The sequence below is a fragment of the Pelobates fuscus genome, chromosome 5 (assembly GCF_036172605.1).
Source record: "Pelobates fuscus isolate aPelFus1 chromosome 5, aPelFus1.pri, whole genome shotgun sequence".
NCBI classification, from domain to species: Eukaryota; Metazoa; Chordata; class Amphibia; order Anura; family Pelobatidae; genus Pelobates; species Pelobates fuscus.
In genome coordinates, this window is record NC_086321.1 from 207,697,657 (window position 1) to 207,725,147 (window position 27,491).

At 40.3% G+C, this 27,491-nt stretch overlaps 1 protein-coding gene across 3 annotated transcripts in view; it reads left to right on the forward strand.

The window, feature by feature from the left end:
• Window positions 1–27,491, forward strand: part of AGTPBP1 (ATP/GTP binding carboxypeptidase 1) — a 191,262-nt gene that overhangs the window by 89,046 nt on the left and 74,725 nt on the right. For 2 of the 3 annotated variants that reach the window (XM_063454991.1, XM_063454993.1), the window contains 12 exons: window positions 1,116–1,183; window positions 1,626–1,689; window positions 3,707–3,853; window positions 5,093–5,224; window positions 6,562–6,655; window positions 7,233–7,270; window positions 8,660–8,868; window positions 17,928–18,105; window positions 20,684–20,775; window positions 22,805–22,921; window positions 23,713–24,371; window positions 27,145–27,228. In XM_063454991.1, the coding sequence (XP_063311061.1) occupies window positions 1,116–1,183; window positions 1,626–1,689; window positions 3,707–3,853; window positions 5,093–5,224; window positions 6,562–6,655; window positions 7,233–7,270; window positions 8,660–8,868; window positions 17,928–18,105; window positions 20,684–20,775; window positions 22,805–22,921; window positions 23,713–24,371; window positions 27,145–27,228 (1,882 nt within the window). The remainder of the gene's footprint in view (window positions 1–1,115; window positions 1,184–1,625; window positions 1,690–3,706; window positions 3,854–5,092; window positions 5,225–6,561; window positions 6,656–7,232; window positions 7,271–8,659; window positions 8,869–17,927; window positions 18,106–20,683; window positions 20,776–22,804; window positions 22,922–23,712; window positions 24,372–27,144; window positions 27,229–27,491) is intronic. The other variant, XM_063454992.1, reaches the window with a different exon arrangement.

Genomic DNA, 27,491 nt, shown 5'->3' on the forward strand with positions numbered 1-27,491 from the left:
ATTCCTGCCAACTGCCTCGGAGGCAATGGACTACCAAATGCCCAGGCCTCAGGAAAAAAATCCTAGCTGTCTTGGTGACCTGATGCCTGGAATTTGTCGAGCCCTGCTCTAGTGGCAGTCACTCAGACTGCTACTAGAATGCTTCATATCTCAGGGCTGCACACTGTACAGCACCTACATTCAGCGTGTCCATGTTCTGTATGGAGGCGCTAAACATTCCCCATAAAGCTGCATTGATTCAATGCGTCTCTATGAAGAGATGCTAATTGGCGCAACATTTTGCCACACTTGTGCAATAGCCTCCCAGTTCTTTCCTATGGCAAAGCATTGGGTTGGCTGAGATTGTCAAGCTTTATTATCTCAGCCATGGAGACTGGCTTGGTGTGGGAAAAAAAGTGAGTAAAACACGGTTTCCATGCGATCGGAGGGGGTCTAGTCACCGAAACATACATACAAACTTACGGACAGATGTGCGCATACACTCTCTGACAGACACACACATTCTCACACATTCACACATTATTTGTTTTAATTCTATTTGTCTCCCTACCTTTGGGAAAGCTGTAGAGGATACTTTCCCAGGGGTCCAGTGGGAACCCTGGGAAAGGATGCTGTCATCTTCAAACTCTTCTTGCTCTGCTTCTTCATGCTGTGGTGATGGTGGGGCTGGAGTGATGTCATATCCCGGCTCCCATCACCAATTCTGGGCACGCGTGGGAGCAGAGCAAGAGGATTACAGCTCCCTCAGCTGGCTGCCCGTCTCAGAGGTACAGCCTGATAAATACCCAGGCACCAGGACAAAAGTCCTAGACACCTGGGATTTGTCGAGCCCTAAACTATAGCTTAGAAAAAAAAATGCTAAAGAAGAAAAAAAGTGTAGCATTGAAAGAATCCTCCAGTTGTTGGCGATTGTTTGTGACTTAAAAAAAAGATGTGTGTGTGTGTGTATATGTATATATATATATATATATATATATTTAGCTGTAAAAAGAATTCAATTGAGAGCAGTAGAAGACTTTTTGAATGTACATTCCAAATAAAAATACAAAGTTAAACTTGTGTTGCCTTCTTATAACTAGAATAATTTTCACTTTAATATTTTTTATTTTGCATAGAAAAAACTAGGAAGGAGATGACTGCCAAAGGGTCCACTGGTATGGAAGTGATTTTATTCACTCTAGAGGTAAGCAGGGGTATTTAATGTATTCCTGGCATTTGAAGAAACATTGATTTAAATATTGATTTAGGCGCATTAGGTGTATTAGACCTCATAAACATTCATTACAGGATTTTGGCTGAAGTGGTCTGGGTGCCTATAATGCCTATAATGCCAAACTCTGGTTTATACAATGAACCTTACACTTTTGCATCAACCTGTAGCAGGTTGCGTTTTTGGGGGGTTTATTTTCATTTTATTTTGTATTCATTTTTTTAATCACAAGCTAAATGATATTTACAGCTGAAAAAAACAACTGATATCCATCCCTTATAGAAACCAATGGTATACATATATTTTTTCCCATTGTCACACTTTGATATACACAAACAATGCAGTTAAATATGGTTCTATTTTTATAAATCTTCATTTCAACAAATCTTAATTGTGGAATAATTTTGTTTTGCAGAACACAAGGGATCTTCAAACAACATTAAATGTTTTAAATATTCTCAATGAACTGGTGTCCACTGGTAAGTTAAGCTCAGCAGTCAATTGAAATATATGTTTTAAGAGCAATTCATGTTTAAAAAAAAAAAAAAAAATGATTAACAGAAACAAGGATTGTATTAGATTTACTTGGCAGGTTCTGAATATGTCATTTTCCATAAATATATCACTATTTTTAAAAGAAAGAGATCATCAGTGGACTACCAAGCTAATACACTTTCTACTGTGTTAATTCTTGTTCATAAAGCTTTAATGCTGAACGCATCAGGCCTTAACTATAGGAAAGCATTGTATCATTGCTTTTCTGTGGTGGATGTTTGATATCCTCATGGAAACTGTGAGGACATCCAGTGTGGTATCTGTAATGACCTGCCAGTTGGTTTGCTTGGAGTGGAACTCTGTTGCAGTGGATCGGCAATCCCTTGCAGACACGACCTTCTCGTGTGCTTGAGAGTAAAACAGGAACATGGGAGATCCATCAAGGCATGAGTTTACCTTATTTTCAGAGGACGCAATGAAGCCAGAGAGGAGCAGACGTGAAGTGTTGTCAGGCGATCTGATGGTTTAGAACTGGCAGCAAAGCAGTGAGGTCAAAAGTCAAGCTGAAGGTCAGAAGCCGGGAAATCCACAAATATGTAGTAGGATGTCAGAGGTCAAAGACCAGAAGCATTGTCAGGGTCAAAGCGAAAGGTCAGAAGCCGCAAAGTTTTACAGAGAAACCAAAACAAGGAACAAGAACCAGGATCGGGAACCAGGACGCAATGAGACTGAGGAAAGCACTAGAACAACCAAGAACTTTCCAGGTGCAGTGCTTGGGTATTTATAGGGAGAGCGGCCCCCACCCCCTTGCAGGTGCAGTTCCAATGACTATTTAAGGAGAGGATGGGACTGGGCGCAATCTTGGCCATTCCTTAGTCCCTCCCTTTTGTCTTCTCTAATCCCCACCCCCATCCTCTCTGAATGCTGTGCTGGCCCCCCGGGTGAGTGCCATCTTGCCGCAGCAGAGTCCATCGGCGTACATCAGACCAAGGAGGGAGCAGGCGTCTGAGCCCTCCGGGAGCTGCATCCCAGGACACCTCGGGTGCCCAGGACATGTAAGTGTTAGGCATTACAAATGCCTATCTATATGAAGGAGTGATATCCAGGCAAGAACTTGGGTTAGCCAGCCAGGATGTCCATGAAGGAAAGCTTGAAAATTCTCAGTCAGCTCCCAAGATCGCTCCTCTGGGCCATTATATTTCCAATGGATTGAATATTCAAGATGACCCCTGCACCTTTTGGAGTCAAGGATCTCTTGAACTCTGTACTCCTGAGACCCTTCGACAATAACTGGTGAAGGAGAAGCAATATCATGATGGGGGAATTTGGTTAGCTTTACAGGGTTTGAGAAGGGAGACATGGAATAATGGATGGACCTGACATGAGACAGGAAGGTCCAAACATACTGCAACAAGATTTATAACTGTAGTTTCTTCAATGAGATTAATTGAGCTGGGTGCCTATAGTGTCCCTTAAACTGGATGTGACTCCCAATGTTTTATTAACTGTGGCTATTTCAAGAGAAGCGATAGTTTCCCTCTAATCTTTCCTTACAAAGTGCTGTTGATAGGACAAACTTTGACATGACTCATTTATTCTGGGCACAGTATGGGCATTCAAAAATATGTGACTACATTTACAGCCTGCTAGTGGGAACCAGAAACAAATATGAATGGATGACTAAGATGTAGGAAGGAAAAAAGAGGAAATACAAGTAATGAGAAGAGTGAATGAACATGAGTCTGGGTACTTTTTCATCATATTTGATTTCTTCAGAATACTTGTTCAAAATCATTTGCTCTCACTACCGTAGGTGATATATAGAAAGTGATTACATAACCATATCAAACTTTTGTCCTGTACGTGACATTGCTGGATTGAGCTAGTGTGACTTTCTTTCTTGAAGGATGAAAAGCAATTTTAAATTTTTGGTTAGGATGATGCTTTGAATCTCTTTTTTTCATACTAGTTGATTTTTTCCCCCTCTTTATGCTCTGAAAGGTGGGGGCAGAAGAATAAGTGTCCTCATATCAAGAGGGGGGACTCCAATCTTGCTCCAGTTGCTTTTACGTGCCAGCAAGGATTCACCCCAAAATGAAGAGTTAATGGTGATTATGCATAGTTTGCTTGCAAAAGTTGGACCAAAAGGTGGGTACTGGTAGTTTATTATTATTTTTTTCCTTCCTTCCATGCAAGAGCATAGCATATTGCAAATGAATGTCTAACCACAGGTTAATTAACTGTTATCAGCCAGTTTGAGACGTTCACAGTAGAAGATACTGTGATATTATTCTGCTTTTATGGAGGACCAAAATGGACTTTGGTTAAGCGCATTTCAGAAACCTATAGTATTAGCAGTCCGCTATTTTATAGCAATGTAGTTCCAAAATTGTAATTTTGTTAGTGAAAAAGTTGCTGCAATATTTTCACTTGTATGAAGCAGCCAAGAAGGTAAGTATAAATGCACCTGGTAAATATATTTCCATCTATGCTATCTAGCTATACCATCTCTTTCATCAAAAAATAAAAGGTGCATGTTCTCATGCCCTACAATTCCCATAATATGAAGGCTATTTTCGGAGGTATGGTGCCCCAACCTCTCCCACTGACCATAAATGATCCCTGTTATTTAGGGTGTATTAGATTATCCATAGCAGAAATTAGGGCATTTATTTACGGTGGCAATGGTGAAATATTTACGCTTGTTTGAAATCATTATGGCATCTAAGCTCAACATATAAAATGCAGACAAAACTACGTGACCTGTTTTGTGCATTCATGTTTTGCACTTTACGCAGATTACACAGAGTATCTGGCCTGTTTATCTGGAGAGTGGCCATTGGAGTGATTCAGACTATAGTCACTCAAGTTACCTACGTTCTGTTATTTTTTTGGTTTTTTTCTTTTCTTTTGGCCGCAGTTGGTAATACAAATCCATTTAAGAGCAATTTTCACTCTCTATAATTTTAAGTAGTATGATAATTTATGAGCTGCTCTACAACTGCACAAAATGCATATTACATATGGGGAGCTGTGTAAATTGGTCCGGACAATATTTCTCTTGTTTATTTTCCTGCTACTAATATATCCCCCTTTTTCTTTTGCTGCTCTAGCAATTTTCTCATTTTTGCTTTCCTTTAATTGCCCCTTAGTCACCAAATTATATAGATTGACTGTTCTGTTCTAACTTGAGTCCATTTAAATATTTTAGGTTGATGCCATTCTAAGTTTATTTCGACCACCGTAAAATTAACCTCAACCTATCCTAAGTAATCAGGGCTAAAATGAGGTTTATATCCAATGTAATATTTATCTTGTTGTTTTTATTCGTACTAGGCATGGAACGTTTTTTTGATGTTTCAAACCACTGCATTTTACTTTCTGCAGATAAGAAGTTTGGAGTTAAAGCGCGAATTAATGGGGCGTTAACAATATCTCTTAATCTGGTGAAACAGAATTTGCAAAATCCAAAGCTACTTCTCCCATGCCTTCAAGTTTTACGTGTGTACTGTATTAACTGTAAGTACTCAAAATGGCTTTCTTGATTTTCTTGATCCTTTTTTTTTTTTTTTCAATTTTCCTTTTCCTCCTCTCACTTGTCTTCAAAAACAAAAGTTCCAAAAATAGGCACATTCCATATACAGGTAATTATGTAAACTGTTGTTATTTGTGTGTGTAATATAAATATGCAAGAACTCAGAATGCACACTATAACATGTGCAAAGTATATTTTACTTATCCTTTTCAAACAAATATAACATACAATACACAAAAAAAATAGACAAAGCAAACAAGGCACTTGAAACAAAAGTAATTACCACAATTCCACAAGTCTAATCGGACAGAACATTTCGGCACCTAACTGGCTGCCTTTATCAAGGGTTTCTGCAAGGTGTATAAAGTGCCTTACCTTGTTTGGTGTATTGTATGTTTTATTTTGTATGTTACTTTGATTAAAGGATTTATAAGTACAGTTTACTTTGTAGCTGTTATAGTGTGCATTCTGATTTCTTGTATATGTATATATATGGTTAGTTTGGGCACATATGTGGTTTTTACCTAATTATATAATTATATCAGATTGTTGTTTACTCTCCATGCATTTCTTTTGTAATATAAATATATCTTATAAAACACCAGCTTCAAAGTTCACAAAATGTAAGATTTTATTTTAAAAACACCTGACATATTTTCTTGTTATTGTTTAATCACATTGTATGTTTATTTGCTTCTCAATGATGTCAATAGTACTTTTTTCATAAACCATTAGTCCAGAATCCGTATATTAAGGGATTGGGTTACTTCTGTATGCATGGCAATAAGTTACTTATTCAACAATGTATGTTGTAATCCTCCTCTTAGTGTAAAAGTGTGAGTCTCCAGCTCGGTTGGCACTAATTCCCCCATCACCTGGGAGTTTTATCAAAGTATTCTTATATTTAAGTGCTAAACTTGGGGTAATCACCATTGAAACCAGTGGAACCAAAATACACATTCCATTAGTGACTCCTCTCTTCTGCACAGCACAGAATACTTTGATAAATTTCCCCCATTGTCTCCATATTTTTCTGCCGACTTTCCTACCCAGCTGGCAATCTTTTATAAGCAGTTCAGCAGGAGACCCAGTTCTGCACCTGTCCTTGATCAACTTGCTACTTCAAGGAATACCTAGAGGGTATCCATAGTTTACCAATGAATGCCACCCTAACCAATGGAAGTATATTTGTTATTTAATTTTCCAGGCAGTTATATTGCCCTGTAGTGAGGGTATAGTAATTACTGTAGTAAAAAATGGACTATATATAGGTATTTAAGCAGTATGCCAAATTACATGTTTCTGGTATTTTCCTCCAAAGCTGTAAATGCTGTATCTTTGGGGAAAAGTGGAGCCGTGGAAATTCTGTTCAAGATAACTGGGCCATTCAGTAAAAAATACACAGGCCTTATGAAGTGAGTACTTTTTATTTCATTTTATTTAAAGATTTTATCTCTACCAAACAATAAAATCGCATGGCGACGACTGAAAGGTATCAAATAATGAGTTGGCACAAACATATTTTTATTTCCTATTTAAACACTTCTGAAAGTAGAACATTGTCTATTGTTTCACATGTAATTTAAAATCTATGCCAGACATATTGTTCTACCCATTCACAGTGTGTGAAAAATTGCTTCCAACTTGTTCACTATTCATTTATTTCTTGCCAGTGCAGCCCCAAGCCCTACAGAAATACCTTTAGACATGTTTGCACCATTTCAGTAACCTTTCTTCATTTAATATATTTAACAAAGTTCAACTCCCTTCTGGAGATAATGGGGGCTACTTAGCAAAAAGTAATTGGGGAGACAAATGATAAAATCAGAGCAGCTAGCAGAAACATTACATTGGCTTGTCTAGAATTTGCAAAATTCTTTTTTTTTTCTTGTGCATATTCTGTCTTTTAAGTGGACATAGGGAGATGAGAATTCATGTTTTAATGCTTTTTAGTGACAAGTCCATGTTCTTCTGGTTTCTTTTATCTTACAGGGTTGCTTTAGATACATTATCTGCTTTGTTGAAATCAAGTAAGTATAATTTTTTTTTTTAATTAGTTTTTTTACAATTTCAATATAATTTGCAACTCTTTACAGTATAGGGAATGTATAACCGAAAGTAATTAAATAATAAAATGTCAGTAGAAACAATATAGTAATAGATTGTTTTGCTTGGACCAGGAATGTATTGTAAATATGTGTTTAGTGTTGCCTTTTCTATTTCTAAGTAAATATGCTCCTTAAAGATTCACTGTAAGCAACACTGGAGCCCTCTGTAGTTGTTATGGTGCCAGGAGTTTCCTGGAAATGTTTGCTTTAAATAATCAAACAGTTTTTGTATGGTTTGACACTTAACTGGGTCCCACAGGTGCTCGTGATCCATCATTTCCTCAATGTCTTAGTCTGTTGTTTAGCTACCTATATGGCCAAAAACCGTTGCCTACTGGTTACTGTCCCTTATCTGAAGAAGGTTAAAATAAGTCTTTGTAATACACAGGCTTATACCAGAGACCCAGAGTGAAACGTTTAGTGGAGAAGAATCGTATTGGTTAATGTAACAACCTATTTTTTTCACCTATTATTTGCCTTTCACAGGTGTAGCCTGTTTTGGGCTTTCTGTATTATTATTATTATTATTCTTTTTTTTTTTTCAAAACTCAATCTCATGTGCTGTTGCATAATCAAACTGACAAGCATTACTTTTTTTCCATTAATATTTTTGTTAATTCCCAGTCTTGACCTTTAGTTCTTTAATTCCAATTGTTGTTTTATGCCTTCTTCAAAGGAGCACTCTAATGTTGTATATTATAAATACCAATGTGAATTTACAAGTTTCCTGGTGCCATTTAGAGTGTTGGGCCCACTGCAGAAATGACAAAATAAAGTTATGCTCCCCTTTTATTCAGTGGCATTCTAGTCTTGATCCGGCCACCTTACCCCCATATGAGCTCATCCAAAAGAGAAGCATTGAAATCCTTACTGTGCATATGTGATAATAGCCAAGCTGTGCCAGTAGAATTTGTTTCATTGACAAGTATTACAATGTGTTGTTTTTATTTCTTGTTTTTAACCAGGTTTCACTAGGCAGTTAGCCCTTAAAGGCACACAGACTTACAAATGTAAAGAAAAAATTAAAATTTCTCCCAAACCGCAATGCTTAAGCTTTTTACACTGCCAGAAAAGTATCTGTGCGCCAAGACCTTTAAGCATTCTGCACAGCACATATTAACGCTTTAGTTTTGCAGTATTTACTCTCAAACTGAAATCTCTTATAGAGATTTTACTTGTTTATGTTGGGCTCTTCCCCGTTTCCAAAATGTCCATCGACATAGTTGTTTAATAAATACAAATACTGTATTTAATTCAAAATCTAGAACACTTTTTATTCTCGTTGATAACTTACAATCTCTTTTATCCTAGAAACAAATTCCAGAAAAGCTGTAGACCGGGGATACGTTGAGGGACTTCTAACCATCTATATGGACTGGCATCGCCATGACACTCGACATAGGCACATGTTGATTCGGAAAGGAATCTTGCAATGTCTTAAAAGTATTACAAACATCAAGCTAGGAAGAAAAGCATTCATTGATGCCAATGGTATGAAAATACTGTATAACACTTCTCAGGTAGGCATAACCATAAAAATCTTGCCTCAAACAATATAACCCTTACTGAATTGCCATTTATATTACCATGATATTTTTAAATATGTGTACCCTGTGGCCGAATACACTTCCATTGAGAAAATCTTCTCGAAGTTCGAGATCACAATTTGCATAATCTGGCATAACATATATTTTTTGAGAGTTTGCTGATATTGATTCCCTATGAAATTCAATAAAAATATGCAATGCAGAAGGGACGGGGCCTGACAGCCAACCAAGTAGGTCGCACATGGCTGGAGCTCCTCAACTTTAGCTCAACATACTGCTCATACACCGGAAAAGTTACTCTAAATCTTGCCTGACACGACTCTTACTACTGGAGAAATACTTTGCTTTTGCACCTGGCTGGGGTTCTGGCAGGTCACACGGGTGCTGACTCGCACCGGACTGTCTTGGGGCCTGCAGGCGGATTGAAGATGGAGGAGGCTGCTGCTGTCTGGTTCCAGTCTTATTTGGGCCCTCTTCTCCCCTCCTCTGGACCGGCGGTGGTTATCTCGGACCCCCTGGTGTACTCCTTGGCCCGATTACACAGACTTTCTCGACCAAAAGCACGCTGCATGCCTGAGTCCTACTCAGCAAGATGGCCGACATCGTGTGGGGTACCCCATCACACACAAACCTAATGATGCATGTTCAAGTGAACCAGATCTTGATAGCATTTGAACGCCTATGTAACGAGTTATGGGACAGGATAAGCAACAGAGCAGTGAATTCTATACCCAAGGGCATGAGCATGTCACCATAGCTCACCGCGCCGGGCAACTGGGAACCAGCAGAATCCCTACGACCACCCAAAAGTACAGCTAGAGCGGTGAAGCGGCAGAGATTGGCACAGCAGAGTGGAGAACCAACCGGCAGATCCCACCCAGCACTCTGCGCCCCAGAGGGAGACATATCGGCAAGCACACCCCAAGCACCCAGAAAGCTCCCATGCAACAGGGCCACCAGCAGGCAACAAGAGTGTCTACAAGAAATGCACCTGATGGCAGGAATTGTGGAGATGCAGCACAGATTTATATTGATAAGTGAAACGGGCGGAGAGCCCCTCTACGGCCCATTGGAGACAGAACCCTGCTGAGGCATCGAATCCAGTACTCACCACAGAATAGAACCTAAAGTTTAATCTGCAGGGATAGTGCCTAACTTATTTAACTTTCTTTTTGTATATGTGTAGGACTCCCGTGCACACACTTAGCACAAATCATGAAGGGTATAGGTTGAGCCTGGGGATCACGCTATGCAACTTCACGTGGGCAGGGAAGCAGGTTACCTTTTTTTCCTCCTAGTCTGTATTCATGTTCAGGGGAATTTACCAAAAGCCAGTCTAAGTTGCTAATTTGGGCAGCATGTTTATCTTTACTTAATTCTAGTTCATCAGTTGTGTATATACAATGCATGATTCTGGCAGTTGTAACATCGGGCGGGGTAAAAGTGAGTTAACACAAATATGAGTTAAACATGGAAGTAGTTATAATTTTATAACATGACAGGAGGCTTCGTATTTGCTTAAGTCTCTCTTTACTAGAACTCCACAGCAGCACAGAAAAAACAACCAATCAGAAAAAAGTTAGGTACTATAAAACTCCCCTCCCCATGCTTCATTTCCTCTTTCTTTGCTGCTCCGCATCAGTACAGGTCAGAGTACCACTGCCTCCTGCTTATAGTGGGTGGCTTTGGGATTTTATTGCTTATATTCAGTATTTTAGATTCTATTTTGTAGGTTGCACTTGTGGTATTTTGTCATAGATATATTTATCTTCAGTAATCCGTTTATTTATTTATTTTCATGTGATATTTTATTCTTAGGTATTTACATTTTCTGCCCTTGCTGGATTTGTTCCAATCATGCTGTTTTATATCTTATGTGATTTCTTTGTCCCTGCAACTTCGCTGTAGTTTCCTATATATTTGTGGGGGGTCTTTGGGGTCCTTACTGTTCTTTTCTTGGACTTGTGCCCCCCCCCCCCTCCCCGTCCGTTTCCCTTGGATTATGTATCCCCATTTTTAATGCTATGTGCTTCCGCCTTTTCCTGGCGGTGTGTGTGCCGCTCGGGGGCTTCAGGAGGCTTACTTCATCTGCCTCCTTCGACCCCCGAGCTCCGGGACCGCGGATTTCATCTCCGGCGGTCCCATGTACTTTGCCGGCCGCGGGGGTACTCGTGTGCGCTTCCCCAAGTACCCAGCGGCCGGATCTTCTTTCCCTCGTGGCCGCTCACCGCGGCCGCCTCCGCCCGCGGACCTCGTGTGTCCGACCGGGCGGGGGAGAGTCCGACCGGGAGAGAGTGCAACTGCTCGCGGCCCCTCCCCCGTCGGTACACTTCATTACTTGGCACGTTGGAGGTCTGCCTCCACCCGTTTCAGTTGCCATGCTGCATGTCAGTTTGTTTTTTTCATTAGGTGACTGCATACAGCTTGTGTTTGCACCTTTTGTTTAGGGGACAATGTAGTGACAGTTTTCCCATGAGATTTTTATCCAGGTTGATGTATGTATATGTGGGTGTATGTATTTGTATATATGTAGATTTGTGTGTGTGTGTATAGATGTTGGGATGTATAGATTTAGATTTATTTTACTGGGCTGGAGTACATGCCTATAGGCAGTATCCATGTACTGCTCTGTCTATGGCACAGGCCTTTTTTGTTTTTTTTCGCTGTAGGCGTACTCCATACGCTTACTTCCTATGGGAGCCTGTACCCTACATGCACCATAGCTACTGTGTCAAGGCCGACGCCTGGCCCATTATCGCATGGTGGACCAGGACCTATTATGTCGCTCAGTTTGCTGTGTGTTTGGCTGACAGGGTATATCACAGATTACTGCGAGTTCTGCTATCAGGATATATACGATTACTGCGACTTACAGGTTTATTGGAAACTCAGTTCAGGTCTCTGTACATGGCGTACACGGCGCCAGCTATTCTAGGATTCGTGTGCTTCTCAGTATATACTTTTCTGGCCCAGTTATGAGGAATCAGATGAGTCTACTCTGGTATGGATTCCCTGTCCACGACACATATAAACATGCCTGGACCGGGCTCTGACTACCTGGTATGGGAGACCGGTCTACGCTGTTACTATACATTTAGTCAGGTCGTGGGGAGAGCCACTGAGTTCGCTATTTAACCCTACTCCTGGAGGTGTCCATGGTTACAAAGGTGATATGATGGTAACCTATGATGATGCTAAGAAATGTCAAACGGACCTGTGTGGGCATGTGCATACCGATTCCCAGTTTAAGGAGGGTATCGCTCAGCGTATCTTACATTCATCGACATGAGGGTCACTGGGACAACTTCCGCTTATAACCACTACAGCTGGCATTCCACTGTTTGCCTGCTGGGCATTTAGGGGCTGCCAGTCCCGGTTCGGGTTACTCACACGGCACCACGATGTCTAAGGGTTGGTGCATAAGGGTCCTATGTCACAGGATGCCATGAGGATGTACTATTTTTAGGGACCTCTACCCGAACTCAGAGGCCCCCGTTACTCGTTCAATACCCTTTGTAAAGCGCTACGGAATTGGAAGGCGCTATATAAATACATGATAATAATAATATACTGGTAATACACCACCCATTGATTGGCCTGCTATGTCTGTGCCCATAAGATTGGCCTGCTATACCTGTGCCCATAAGATTGGCCTGCTATGTCTGTGCCCATAAGATTGGCCTGCTATGTCTGTGCCCATAAGATCGGCCTGCTATGTCTGTGCCCATAAGAACGGCCTGCTATGTCTGTGCCCATAAGAACGGCCTGCTATGTCTGTGCCCATAGGAACGGCCTGCTATGTCTGAGCCCATTAAAACGGCCTACCATGTCTGCGCCCATTAAAACGGCCTGCTATGTCTGTGTCCATTAAAACGGCCTGCCATGTCTGTGCCCATTAAAACGGCCTGCTATGTCTGTGCCCATTAAAACGGCCTGCTATGTCTGTGCCCATTTAAACGGCCTGCTCGGTCCGTGCCCATTTAAACGGCCTGCTAGGTCGGTACCTACTTGAATGGCCTGCTATGTCTGTGCCTATTTGTTTGGCTAGCCATTCTGTGTCCGTTCCTTTGGCCTACCCACGGGCCTGCACTATTGGTACCGAACCCCTTTTTGGCCGCAGGCCTGGGGGAATATCACTGAGGAAAACCCAGTGGCCGCCAGTGACATGGAGATAGGCAGGTGTCCAGACCAACACCATTGCCATAATGTTCAAGTGGACACCAGTTTACCGCCATCTGAATATGGTGGGAAGGGTGAAGGCCCTAAACCTCATACCTGTAGGGCAAGTTTCTTATAAAGACCCCGGACACACCCACGGTTTACTCCAAACCTGCGACGGCACGTCTCCAAGGACCGATACCCAGACCCTTCAGGAGATAGCGTGTTTTTCCTTGTCTTTGCCAGCTACTCCGTATCTGCCTCCCGGAATCCTTATAGGTGTCGGTAGTTTTTTCCCACGTTGGGTTCGCTCCTGGCCCTGTCCAGTGGGATTTACTTTTGTCACCTTCCGGCCTGCTATTTGCCTTCTATCTGAGATAGAATTGGTGTTTCTTTCTCTTATCTTCGTTAATTGTTGCCTTTTGTTTTTTCATGACTTCCTTTTCCTTTTTGCTCGGGTTGTCGCGAGGCCTGATTTGACCTCCTCCGACCTCCCGGGCACTCGTGGATTGCGGAGAACGTCTCCAGCTTTCCTCAGACTACCAACGGTCTACCTGGACCCCGCGCGCGCGCACGGGATCCGGATAGTCGGTTGATAGTTTTTCCATCGTTGTTTCCGAAGATTGCCCTCAGCCTTATGCTGACATTTATAAGAGGTGTGCCCTGCAGTTTAGTCACCTTGAGTCTCTAGGGACTCTAGTTTACATCACAGGAGGGTGCGGCCCTCCATCACCTCGATCCGAGTATATTTATTTTCAGGAACAGAGGACGAATCCCTCTCATATACAGAACCAGATACTGATTTGTTTTTAGGGGCGCAACCCCTCCCTCGACCTCAACCAGATACTGGACTGGATACAGAGGACAGGTGGGAGGACACATTCTCATAGAGAGAACCGGTCACAGAGGTAGACTCTGCTGTTGGTTATTAGGGTGCGGCCCACTCGGGCTAGCACCCGGTCGTATTGCGGTATGCGATCTCATTAGTAGAGAGCGCGGCTCTCTCATACACTCGACGCCCCATTTGTTCATCACACAGGCTTGTACCTGTGCAAGTCTTTGAGGACTGCATAGACGGGCGTCCCTCCTGCATTCAATTAGAGCTTACATCCATGCTACTGACTTCGTTCTAGAGGACTGCCTGGTAATGCAATATATACATTGTTAGACGGGATCCCTCTATTCTATCTCCGGTAATGGACCTATTGGATCCTGACCACTGTAACACGCGAGAAATACTCACAGAGGTATAACGGGGGAGACTCCCACTTATTTACGCACACTCCTGGAGATGGTGCGGCTAAAGGATGGTCCTCCGGTATTACGAGTGTGCAGTTTTTTTGGTATATTCTGCACGATATAATACAGAGAATTACTTTCTGTTTTGGATATCCAGTCCATTACGAACAAACTGCAAAGACAGTTTCTCGCATGTCAGGAGATACGGAGGCCTTCATGGAGCAAACGGGCACTGCCTTGCTCGGGTGACAAGATTAAGGAGGACTGTTGGTCTGAAGGTAAAACTGTACATATTGACAACATGGTGAGACCTTGGGATAAGATGGCAGGACTGCCCTGTCTCCTCGGAGCGCGTACCTGGTGGACATGGTTCGGAGATGGTGGATCCTCCGTCTTTGCTCTATTTATCCCTAACGGGAGCCGTTTGGTTGGATTTGCGCTAACCTACTTTTCACCTACTGTCGTGGAGACATACGAGACTTTAGGGAGGTGCCTGATGTGCCCCGACTCCTACACAGACATCTTTCACTCTTGGACTTGGACATTTTCTGGATGGAAATCTGCGTTCCTGTTTGCTTTTCCCATCCCTTTGAAGATTTCTGGGATTCACTATTCCAAGAGTAGTCGACCACCGTTTCCTCCACACAAGTTCAGTTCGGAACCTTGAATGGACGTTCTTTGGAGTCTTTTCTCTGCTGTGTCCGAGGATTACACAGTCCATTTGGAATATTGGGATCACTTAGAATACGGCTGGTTTGGCCACACTCTTGCCTGCATTATGAATTTATTCTCGGATGAGACATCTCACCGGGTAAGACAGGAAGGAATGGAAGATCCTCCTCAGTTTTCTGTTGCGATTTTGGTGGTGGACTTAGGCGCATTCCTTGAGATTGGAGATCTACCTGCAAGGCCGCATCACCGAATGACCCTGGCACGATCGGAGAAGCCGCCTTACGGATCATGAGTTAAGACATGGTGGCTGTTTCTTCTCGCGACCCTAAGTCCGAGATTGACCTTCAATATGACATCTCTACGGGAATATGGCTAATAGGTCAGCTGGCCAGCTCATCAACCGACTGCTAGGAAACGGGTCGCAACACCACGTACAATGGATTTACCAGCGGATGGTACTTTTTTTCCGTATTTGAGATGCTTCGTCGGCTGGCATCTTCTTTGATCCGTCTGCTGTCGTTTATCGTACTTGGAATATCCAATTAGGATTACTCTGATATTTCCTGGAATTGATACCAGCGACACAAACAGCGTTGGATTGGTGAACTGAGCTTTGAAACAGCAAATACGAAGCCTCCTGTCATGTTATAAAATTGTAGATTATGCTAGCTTTAGTGTACCTATAATCTTAATTTTATTAATGACAGGAGGCGAGTATTTCCCACCCATTCTTGTCCCTCCCTTGTTTTATGTTATAGTTTGGATTATCAGGTACGTATGCAACTCTGTTTGTTGTCTCTGCTACCTCTCGCTTGTTTCTTATGTCTGTTTTTTTTCATAAGTAGGTTGGGAAATCTACATATTAAGGTTAATTTGGTTGCTACATTGGGTACCTGCATGTTTATTTAGAGTACATTTCATTGGATAATCAACCTGTTCGATTCTGTTTTTCTCTCGTTTCAGTTTACAGTCCATCAACACTATCTAGTTTGACGGTTACTCTCGGATGGTGGACGTCGTTATTTCATCGTATCTAGGACTTCGTTTCTTCCCCATGATGTTCTCTGCCTTTTATTCTGTTTTGTCGCAGCTTGAAAGAGGAAATGAAGCATGGGGAGGGGAGTTTTATAGTACCTAACTTTTTTCTGATTGGTTGTTTTTTCTGTGCTGCTGTGGAGTTCTAGTAAAGAGAGACTTAAGCAAATACTCGCCTCCTGTCATTAATAAAATTAAGATTATAGGTACACTAAAGCTAGCATAATCTACAATTCTGTACTAATGCACAGACACTTTTTTTTTCCCTCTGGAAGTATAGTCTTTCTCTAAAGTATAGTCTTTCTCTAAAGGTTTTATTTATTATTTAAATAAGACCTGTTACTATAAGATGTGTGGATATGAATTCAGATAATTATATGAATACAATTTATATATTAACATAGCAAAATAGCCAGCAAATGTGGTGATGACATTGTAGCAAAGGCTGTAACAGAAGTATTGAAATGAATGTTAACATTTGCTATCATTGTGTACAAATTAAATGTGTCCCTCTATAAAGTGATACTCTGTAGTATTTACATGGTTAGTGCTTTATGAATGTATGTAGCATTGATTAGTGACGTCAACACTATTTTTGTTTGTTTTTCTCTAGCCTACAAAAATATTAGTATTTTTTACGGTTTCATCTTTTTTGGGGGTTAATTAGGTAGCTTCTGTACAAATGCATGATACAGCAATATTTATCTAGAGAAAGATTACCTCCTGGTAGATCTAATTTTTCTTCCAACTCTAAAGCTATTGGAAGTGTTTCTTTAAAGGGACACTCCAGGCACCCAGACCACTTCTGCCCATTGGAGTGGTCTGGGTGCCAACTCCCATTACTCCTAACCCTGCAACTGTGATTATTGCAGTTTTTTATAAACTGCAATAATTACATTGCAGGGTTAACTCCACCTCTAGTGACTATTCCTACTAGACAGGTCACTTCCTGGATTATAGCAAGGATTTTCCTTGCTAGAGCGTCGCTGGACGTCCTCGCGCTGTGTGAGGACCTCCAGCGTCGCTCATTTCCCCATAGGAAAGCATTGAAATTTGTTTTCAATGCTTTCCTATGGGGAGACCTAATGTGCATGCGTGGAATTGCCGCGCATGCGCATTAGGTCTCCTCGGCCGGTGGGCGGGATCAGTCTCGCCCACCGGCCGACGGAATCACAGGGAGGAGCGGCGTGGAGGAGGAGACAGCGACGAGGGACATCGTCGCTGCCTCAGGTAAGTGACTGAAGGGGTTTTCACCCCTTCAGTAACTGGGGATTGGTGGGTGGGAGGGAGAGGGACCCTCCAGTGCCAGGAAAACGGATTGTTTTCCTGGCACTGGAGTTTCCCTTTAAAAGCTCAACAATAACATGAATAATAGTATTGCAGGCTGAGAATAGGTCAATGTCCATCTGAGGACTTGGGAGGATTGTTTCTTGACGCAAATGTCAATCCTATTTCTCTCTAAATTTACAAACCATTATTATTAATAACACTTAATTATAACTCTGTACATTAGCTTTATTTTCTATATACTCTGTTTTATTACACTTCTCATTTTAAATAACTGTGGTAGATCATGTATTATTATTTTTCCTATTGTAAATTATTCTTCTGCTGCAGAAAAAAATATCGAATTTCCTTACTTCTCATTAAACAACTTTATGTTCTGTTAATTGAGTCACCAGAACTCTATTCCTAAAAGTTTTATCCAATAGCTATATCACTATGTTTCTTGTGTATTTCATATATAAAATTTGTATTACACGTGCTGCTTACAAGGATAATCTTTTATTATGTCAATTACTGAAAATCTGTTTAAATGATCCCTGATGCTGCAAAGTATTACATTCTATATTCTTTATTTTTCCATGACTGAGAATGAAAACAATTCTAATATGCAAATGCTGAGTTTTACATATTTTTTCATGAAGGACTGCCAGGCTGTGAGAACGCTGGACCCACTTGTTAACACGTCAAGTTTAATTATGAGAAAATGCTTTCCCAAAAACCGCCTTCCACTTCCAACTATCAAAAGTTCTTTTCATTTCTCACTCCCAGTGATTCCTACAAGTGGGCCTGTGGCTCAGATGATTAATATGCCTCCAGAAGGTAAATTGCAACAATACACTAATTGAATCATTAAATTAGGTATAATTATTTCACTGTACGCAGTTGTAAGTATTGATTAGGTTTGGTGTTAATTCTGATATTGTTTTGTGTAAGAATAAGCGAAAATCTATTCCTACTTACAGTAATTTTGTCCAGTTAGATATAATCATTGATTAAAACAGAAATTGTGTAAAGACCCTTCCCCCATCCCTATACCCACTGTCTGTGATTCATGCAATACCCCATATTGGTGGGTCTACTGTGCTACTATGGCCTGTGACCAGGAAATGAAATTTACAGTAGGAATAAACTGTCTCTTTTCCTAACCCATGACAGCACAACAATGGGTTATACCCATTCAATAACCTAGGCAAAGAAGATAAAACCGACATGCAGTAATGCACACCAACACATAGTAGAAGCCAAAACACTTTTTTTTTTTTTTTTATTGTTAAGGCACCTTCTCTACTGTCCAGTTGATAATGTATTGTAGTTCCTTATCTTGCTGCTACCCACGTAGAAGTGGTAAATCTAGTGGAGTGTGTTTGAAGTCCTATGGTAAATGTAATCCGGACAGCTTGAAAGATAGTAAAAATAATACAGTGCCTAGTAGTCTCTCTAGATCCAATTTCTCCTCTCCTGGCTGCATTAGGGATAAGGAACATTTAGGAAGATAAACCCCTGGCTGAAGAACACCCATTGGTCAGGATTGCAAATTAAGTAAGCCAGCATAACAGTACAATATTGTAAATAACTAAAATGGCAATAGAAGCTGCATTGTACACTCATACTTTCACCTGCTGCTTGACCAGCAATGACTGAAACATCTTCTGTGCTTTGAAGACTGCCAAAAGCTGCAGAACATTCAAAGAAACTACCACCACTAACGTCTTTTATTTTTGTAGTGCACATCTGTCCTCCAGATTTCAGTATAACCCATGGATATTCCCTAAAGGAAAATCTTTGAAGGGATTCTTCTTTTCCATGTATCACAGTAGGGATTGACTTCTGAGGAATGCTCATGAATTGCAAAAATTGTCCAACTTAAATTGTGAAGGGAAGTACTACTAATGGATTCTCATTCAATATTGAGCCCATCTAGTTAGGCCGACTGGTAGCCAAAGGATAACCTAGAGTTTATATTGATTGCCAAAATTCTGGCACACAGATGTAGTCTTCTTTCTTTAGACTCACAACCAACATCTCAAACAGGGTTAATGAAAACCCCTAGGTAAATCATCTACTGATATTAAATGTATTTGCTCTTCTTGATTTATATTATCCACCCCTATTGCTGGAGAAGCTGAATGCAAACGTGGCCACACCAAACCAGCCTGTCTTTCTATGACATGAGCAAATTGATGGTAGATCGCAATATCTTGTCTCCTGAGTTCTGCTATGAGAGCCACAAGAACTTTGGACAGTGCACGAGGAGCCTTACATAGTCCAAATGGAAGGGCTTTGAATTAAAAATAACTTCCTTCTACTGCAAGCCTTAGATATTTTTGATGCTGAGGGTGGATGGAAGTATCTTCTTAATGAATCAACATCCATTGTCCTAAGGAATCTGCCATAACAATGGAGCAGAGAGATTCCATCTTGAATTTTCTTATTCTCGGGAACCTATTCAGCTGACAGAGGTTTGGAATGGGTCACCATTCTCCCAATGCATTAAGAGTCAGCAACAGATATGGGTAAAATTCAAAAGCCGGCTCTTCTGTTGAAACCTTAAATGTTTATTCTCTCAAAATGCATGCAAAATCACATAGCGGGATGCCAGGTAAAGGGAGTTAATACTGTGGTGTGCCTGGAGACCAATATAAGAAATGCTGCAGAATCATCCTGAAAGGGCTACAGATTGCCCCTTTATTGGATCAAAGGATATTGTGCCCCAGACTCAGCTGAGTTAAAGGTAACTTACTTTGTTGCCCCATTCCATCCAGCATAACTGTATTTACTGCTAACTACGTATAATGCATTCAAACCAAGGAAAGAAAACATTAAATGACCTCACTGGGCTTGCTGTCACTAGGGTCCTAGCAAACCTATCACCAATAACTAATAAAGATTTTCAGGGGGGAGGAGGGATGATCTACTTAGCTCTTAGAACATAAATGCCTTGGGACAAGAGGGGACAACCCATAGGTAAGTCCAAAAAATTATACTTGTTAGTGGCCTCTGTCCTTTTTGGATATTGGACATGAACAAAAAGACTGAGTATGAGATACTTTTTTTTTTTTTTTAACTTGGTGTCCTGTCTAATCTATTGTTGTGCTGCAATGGATATGGCCAGGAAACCGTTTTCCTACTCTACATTTTGAACAGTATGTGAATAAGGTTTTTGCAAGAATTAAATATAAATAACCTTAGTGGTGAATATTAATTGATTTGATAACGGGAAAATGCATATATTACTTTTTTTGCCTATTTAAAAATAAATAATTTGTCAAAACAAAAAATGTTTAAACAAGATCTTGTAGTTTTACAGAGCATTAAGAGCCAGTGCAATCTTAATAGTGCCTCTTATCTGTAATTGGGTGGAATTCCTTGCTCTTCTAACAAAGGATTATTTCCTTAGTAGACGATGTTGTTGATGAGAGTGATGACAATGATGATACAGAAGCTGAAGTGGATGCTGAAATTGAAGATGATCTTGACCAAGGCTTTAAGGTCAGATGTAAACACTTGTATTTCACAAAAATTAAAAAGGATGTGAATTAGGCAACTAGTTTTTGTAAAGTTAGACTATTTGAATCCCGAAATTCCACATGTGTGCAGATACGTAGTCTTAAAGCTCTAGCTGCATTATAAAGGGCAAAATTAGAAGTACCCAAACTCAAGCTGTTTTGCTTCCTATGATCCTAATTCTCCCTCTATAACTCCTCTCTCTCTCTCAACCTAAATTGGAATGGGACTTCCCTAGACCTCAGGCTTTATCCCTAGTTACAGAAACAGGAGGTGTTTGCCCTTCTTGCTGTGCCACTTGTCCACTTGATCCCATTCCCTCTTACAGTATCAGATTTCTTCCCCCTTGCTTTATGCTATCCTTAACGCATATCTTTAACTGCTCTCTTTCTTCAAACATCATCCCCTCTCCCCTTTAAACATGCTACTGTTGTACCATTCTAAAAAAAACATGTCTTAATCCATCTTCCCATCTGTCTTATATCTCTACTCCCTTACTCCTCATAATTACTGGAATGACTTGTCTGTAACTCTCTGACATACTTTCTCAACTCTAACGCCCTCCTTGACCCTTTTCAATGTGGCTTCCACTCTCTCCATTCTACTGAGAGTGCTCTGACTAAGGTAACTAATGATCTAATTGTGGCTAAATCCAAAGGCCACTACTCCATACTAATTATTGTAGACCTCTTTGCTGCCTTTTGACACTGTTGATCATGCTCTTCTTCTGTAAACTTTCCCCACTCTTTGTCTTCGTGACACTCTCCATGTCCTTGTCCTGTCCATGTTTTCTGGTAACACATCCTCCCCTCGTCCTGTCTTGTTTAGTCCCTCAAGACTCTATCCTTGGTCCCCCCCTGTTTTCTTTTTATACTGATGTTCTTGCAAACTTATTCATTCTTTTGTATTCTAAACCACGTGCATGCAGAAGACACCTAGATATCTCTCACCTTCCCCAATCTCTCTCCCACGTCTTAGAACAAGTCTTTAGTTGCCATCCTTGTGGACCTTGGTGTGTTATCTTTGATTCTGGTCTCACCTTTACACCTAATATCCAGTCTACTGCTAAATCCTGACAATTGCACAAACATTGCCCACATCCGTCCCTTTCTTATGCAATATACTACTGTGGAGATTGTTCATGCTCTCTCTCATCGACTATTATAATTCTCTCCTAACTGGTCTCTCCAGAAACCATACTGCCTCTTTACAGTCAATAATAAATGATCTTGCCAGACTGATATTTATCTCCCGTTGTTTCTTCCACACACATCACCCTTCTGTCATTCATTATACTGGCTTCCTGTACCCCGCAGGATTCAATTTAAAATGTTAGCTCTTATGTACAATGCTCTCAACTGCTCTACACTTACTACATTTCTGAATAGATTCATAGGTACACTCCTTCTTGGCTGCTCTGTGCTACTGCTTTTACCCATACTGCTAACTTACACTTGCAGGGCTTCACTCTGGTATTCCTTTCCTATGGAACAGCCTGCACCCATCAGACAATTCCACAGTCTCCAATCCTTTAAAAAGTTCCTAAAAGCAAACATCTTTAGAACAGCCTATGCACAGGATAACTGTCATTACTTTTACAATTCAATTATTGAATTTTTTCTCCACATGAGTCTCACCTTCCAAGTATGCTATTTTTCCATTATGTTACCTGGCTGCGATCCCTATGCTATCTTTCCTATTGTGTTCTTATACCCCACCTCCTCTAGATTGTCAGCTTGTTCGAGCACATCAATTTATTGATCCTGTCAAATGTTTTAATAGTTTATATAATTTATTGTTGTTATTTTTTTTTTTTTCATAACACTGTTAAGCACTGTGGAATAAGTTGCCACTATATAAACTTTAATAATAATATGTAGCTGAGTATCACTGAAAAAGTCTACAAAAGCAAGAGTGTCAAATATTTAGTGTCACTTGATGATTGCAAATAAATACCTAGATCTGCAATGGTAATGTTTCTTTCAGTGGCATGAATGTATGTATTTGATTGTAGAATGACGATATTGAAACCGATGTAAACAAACTCAAACCAAGACAAGAGTTGGGACGATCATTAGAGGATTTGAAAATGTATGAGCGCTTCTTCCCTGAACTCTGTGATGATTTTCAAGTAAGAAACAAAAAAAAGAACATCAAGTACTGTTGTCTTTTCATCCATTTCCAATTCGGTTCAAGGTGCATTAGTCCATTGTCCTTTCCATCAGCTTAACATTAGCTTAGTTTACCATTTCAATTAATTTGTTTTTTTTTTAGTGTGTATCTCTTTATTCACATAATATATACCTTTTACTTTGTCCATACTCAGCATCCCTCCCCAACATCTCTCTGATTTTGGTAGAAGCTCACTCTATTACACACCTCCAATGTCGAGGCATTACCAATAGGCATGCTATCTCAAATATTAAATTGCCTCATCGAATATTTTACATGTGACTGTAGAAACCACTTTTACTTACATGTCAAGTCAGTGTCCATGTTTTACAAATGTAACCACACCTCCATATGTAAACAGAAATATCAAATATAGAAAGATGCTATGATATCCTGGGCCAGTAGAAATCACATCTTTAAGATGATACTCGCTAAAATCCTACATATATATATATATATATATATATATATATATATATATATATATATATATATATATATATATATATTCAGGACCCTTTACCTACTGTAAAATACAATACATTTGTTCATGTGGAATAACTAAATGGCCAGAATATCTTCGAAAATAATTTTCTCAAACCTTTAGTGCAACACTTTAAATTTTCAGTTTAGTGAATAACCCTGATAGTGTCTGTGACTGTATAACTATTGTTTAGCATGAGTTTGGCCAACAGAAATAAGTGGTAAATATATATAAATATAAAAGGCTGATCTTGTTTTGTTTTCAAGGAGTTTGACTTGGTCTCCAATGAACCAAAGCCTGGAGCCCACCTGGGAGGTCCTATTATTGTCCCAACTGCAGGAGAGGAGCAGCCTGATAGACCAAGAAGTATCATGACTAGGAAAGGCAGTAACATAGTGGATGAATGTAACAAAAGACCAATGTTTCGAGATATGCCAAAGAATGGCAGCTCAGTGCAGTACACAGAGTGTGGACCAGACCGATCCTCATGCTACTATTTGAATGATGATGTAGTGCGAGATCTTGACAGACTGTCACTACAAAAGACCTCATCAAACAGCTGCAAAAATGGATGTATATCAGCCAAAGACAAATCTAGTCTTTTATCTCATTCGTGCAGTAGGTACACACAAAATTCTTCATCCTGTGGCAACAGCCTGTTTGAGAAACGTTCTGTGCACCTAGGTCCTTTGTGCTGCTCTGGAACTGTGCCTGAGGATGACGAAGATTCTAGTCCATTAAATGGGCAAACACTCACAGAAACTGGTACTTTTCTGCCTCTTCATGACCCTGATCTTTATGTTGAAATTGTAAAAAATACCAAGTCAGTCCCAGAATACTCTGATGTGGCATACCCAGACTACTTTGGACATGTGCCTCCACTATTCAAAGAGCCTATTTTAGAGAGGCCATATGGTGTACAAAGGTGAGTTCAAAATATTTATAGAACTTCATGATGCATTGGTTCAAAAACATAGTTTACAAAATTTCCACTACCCATTGGCTAGTCGAAATTCAGCAACTTGTGTCTTGGACAACCATGTTGCCTATAAGAACTCTCCATCAGCTTATTGCAGTAGCTGTATAACTTATGTCTGTGTCATTAAGCAATAGAGCAGGACACCTGCAGTTTAATTGCACAAATTAGTGTGTTCGTCACTAGCCTTATCCTAGTTTGGGTGTTGTGCATGCAAACAGCCTGAAAACCACCTCCACACATTCTTGTGGATTTATAGGGTAAATCACATTCTGCTTACATTTCAAATCAAAGGTAATGTTCAGGAAATTGGGCTTTGTGTGGCTTCTACCATGTCCACACTCAGAGATCATGTAGTAAGATTAGCTTAGCAGTGGCAAATGTTTTTAAGTCTGGTTAGTAGCACAGGGATTTAATATTATTAGCATTTATATAATGCAAACATATTCCACAGTGCTTCACAATCATAGAAAGGGGATATGAAGTAGACCCTGCTCGGACAAGCTTACATTCTATGAGGATTTGAGATAGGCGGATATACACTGATCGGCCACAACATTAAAAACACTGACCAGTAAAGTGAGTAACTTTGATTATGTCGCCATAATGGAACCTGTCAAAGGTTGACATATATTGGGCAGCAAGTGAACAGTCAGTTCTTGAATTTCATGTATTGGAAGCCGGCAAAATGGGCAAGTGAAAAGATGACTTTGACAAGGGCAAAATAGTGATGGTTAGACAACTGTGCCAGAGCGTCTCCAAATGACAAGTATTGTGGGGGTGTTCCTGGTATGCAGTGATTAGTACCTACCAAACGTGGTGCAAGTAATAACAAACAGTGAACCGGCGTCAGGATCATGGGAGCCCAAGACTCATTGGTGCATGTGGGGAATGAAAGCTAGCCCGTCTGGTCTTATCACATAGAATAGCTACTGTAGTTCAAATTGCTGAAAAACTTAATGCTGGCCCTGATAGGAAGGTTTTCAGAACAGGCAGAGCATTGCAGTATCCTGCATTTGGGGATGCATATCCTTAGACCGGTCAGAGTGCCCATGATGACTGCCTCCACCGCCAAAAGTGCCATTAATGGGGATGTGAGCATCAGAACTGGACCATAAAGCAATTCAAGAACGTTTCCTGGTGAATGAAAAATGAGTAATATATTGCACTTTTGAGAATCTCCAAAGTAATGAACAAGAATAATCCTATAGTTACTTATTTATTGTGGAAAAAGAATACAAATACAAGAGGCAGCAAACAAAATAATGTACAAGGAATATCAATCCAAATACAGACAAACAAATAACTGGGGGACACCACTAAACAAGAAAGTACATGTTTCACGTCCAACAGGAGATGTCGGTCCAGCAAAGATGGTTGCCTGGTCTGATGAATCATGTTTTCTTTTAGATCAGGTGGATGGCTGGCTGTGTGTTTGTGTTGTTTACCTGTTGAAGAAAGGGCAGGATGCACTGTGAGTAAAAAGGCATGCTGGAGACAATGTTATGCATTGGGCAATGTTCTGCTGGGAAACCTTGGATCCTGGCATTCATGTTGATGTTACTTTAACAAATACCACCTACCTAGAGAATGTTGCGTACCACGTATACCCCTTCATGGCAATGGTATTCCTTGATGGCAGTGGCCTCTTCTCAGCAGGATAATGCACCCTACCACACTGCAAAAAATGTTGAGGAATGGTTTGTTGCCTTGGCCTCCAAATTTCCCAGATCTAAATCTGATTGAACACCTACGAGATGTGCTGGAACAACAAATCCGATCCATGGACGCCTCACCTTGCAGCTTGCAGGACTAAAAGAAACTGCTAATGTCTTGGTAGCAGATACCACAGGACATGTTCAGAGGTCTTGTGGAGTCCATGCCTCAATGTATTTGAGTGTTTTGGCAGCATGAGGGGGACATACACGATATTAATCAGGTGGTTTTAATGTTGTGGCTGATTAAACTTTAAGTCTTGCTTAAAGTTACATACTGATGAGTTGGTGTCACCAGGATTCAAATTTGGGTTTCTTTGTTCCAAGTCGAATGATTTTATGACCGCTTTAGGCCGACGGAAAAACACTTCAGTTTAATAAAATTATATTCGTCCATATAGCACAACATCTTACTGTTTATTCTCTGCTGTTTAGGCGTTAAACAACTTTATTTCTGTATAGACTCCCATCACACCTGAAAAGATACATCCAGCTTACCTTCAGCTCAGCAGTGTGTTTACTTTAGAAGTTGGGGGTCTTATCTTCCAACTCAGAGCTATGAAAAAAACAAAACATCTAATCTAAAACATTCTAAGTATGTTTGGGACCAGTGTCATGCACTGTATCAGTCCTGGATAATCTTAGATTTGCTCACATTGCCTTAGAACCCCAAGTTCGAATCCCTGACCGGGGTCAGACCGCCTCACCAGTAAGTGACCATGACAATATACATCTGCCTGCATCAAAGTCATTTGAAGGCCTACTTCAGTAAGATGGATATATCTATTTCTAGTGAAAACTCCCATGTTGATATACTGTGTCGAAACTGGAGAGTAAGCTCCAGCTTTTAAACACTTACTCAGTGTTCATAAAGTCTTGGTTTAAAATATTCTAAGCTTTTTGTTTATAAGTATCCTTATATGTTGATGTAAATAAATAAAACCCATAGAAATGGACCACATAATTATTGCTTATTTGGATAGCTATAAATTCTTTTCATTTCACAGGACAAAAATATCTCAAGATATCGAACGGATGATTCATCCCAATGATATAATCGACAGGGTTGTATATGACCTTGATAATCCTAAGTAAGTGTAATCACTTTATAATCAATGTGATAATTTCTAATGTTCAGGAATGTATAGCTCAGTGTAGTTGTAGGAGATGAGTGGCTAGATTCAAGCGGTCACACTAAGTCACCAAATGTTGTGTGTGTATCTATATATATATATATATATATGTACATTCAAAAAAAGTATACCGAAAAGGATAAAGATTGTGTTTTTGTCTAAATGTATTTGACTGTTTCAAATATCCTGCATTGATTTAATATTTTTTTTAAAAACAACAT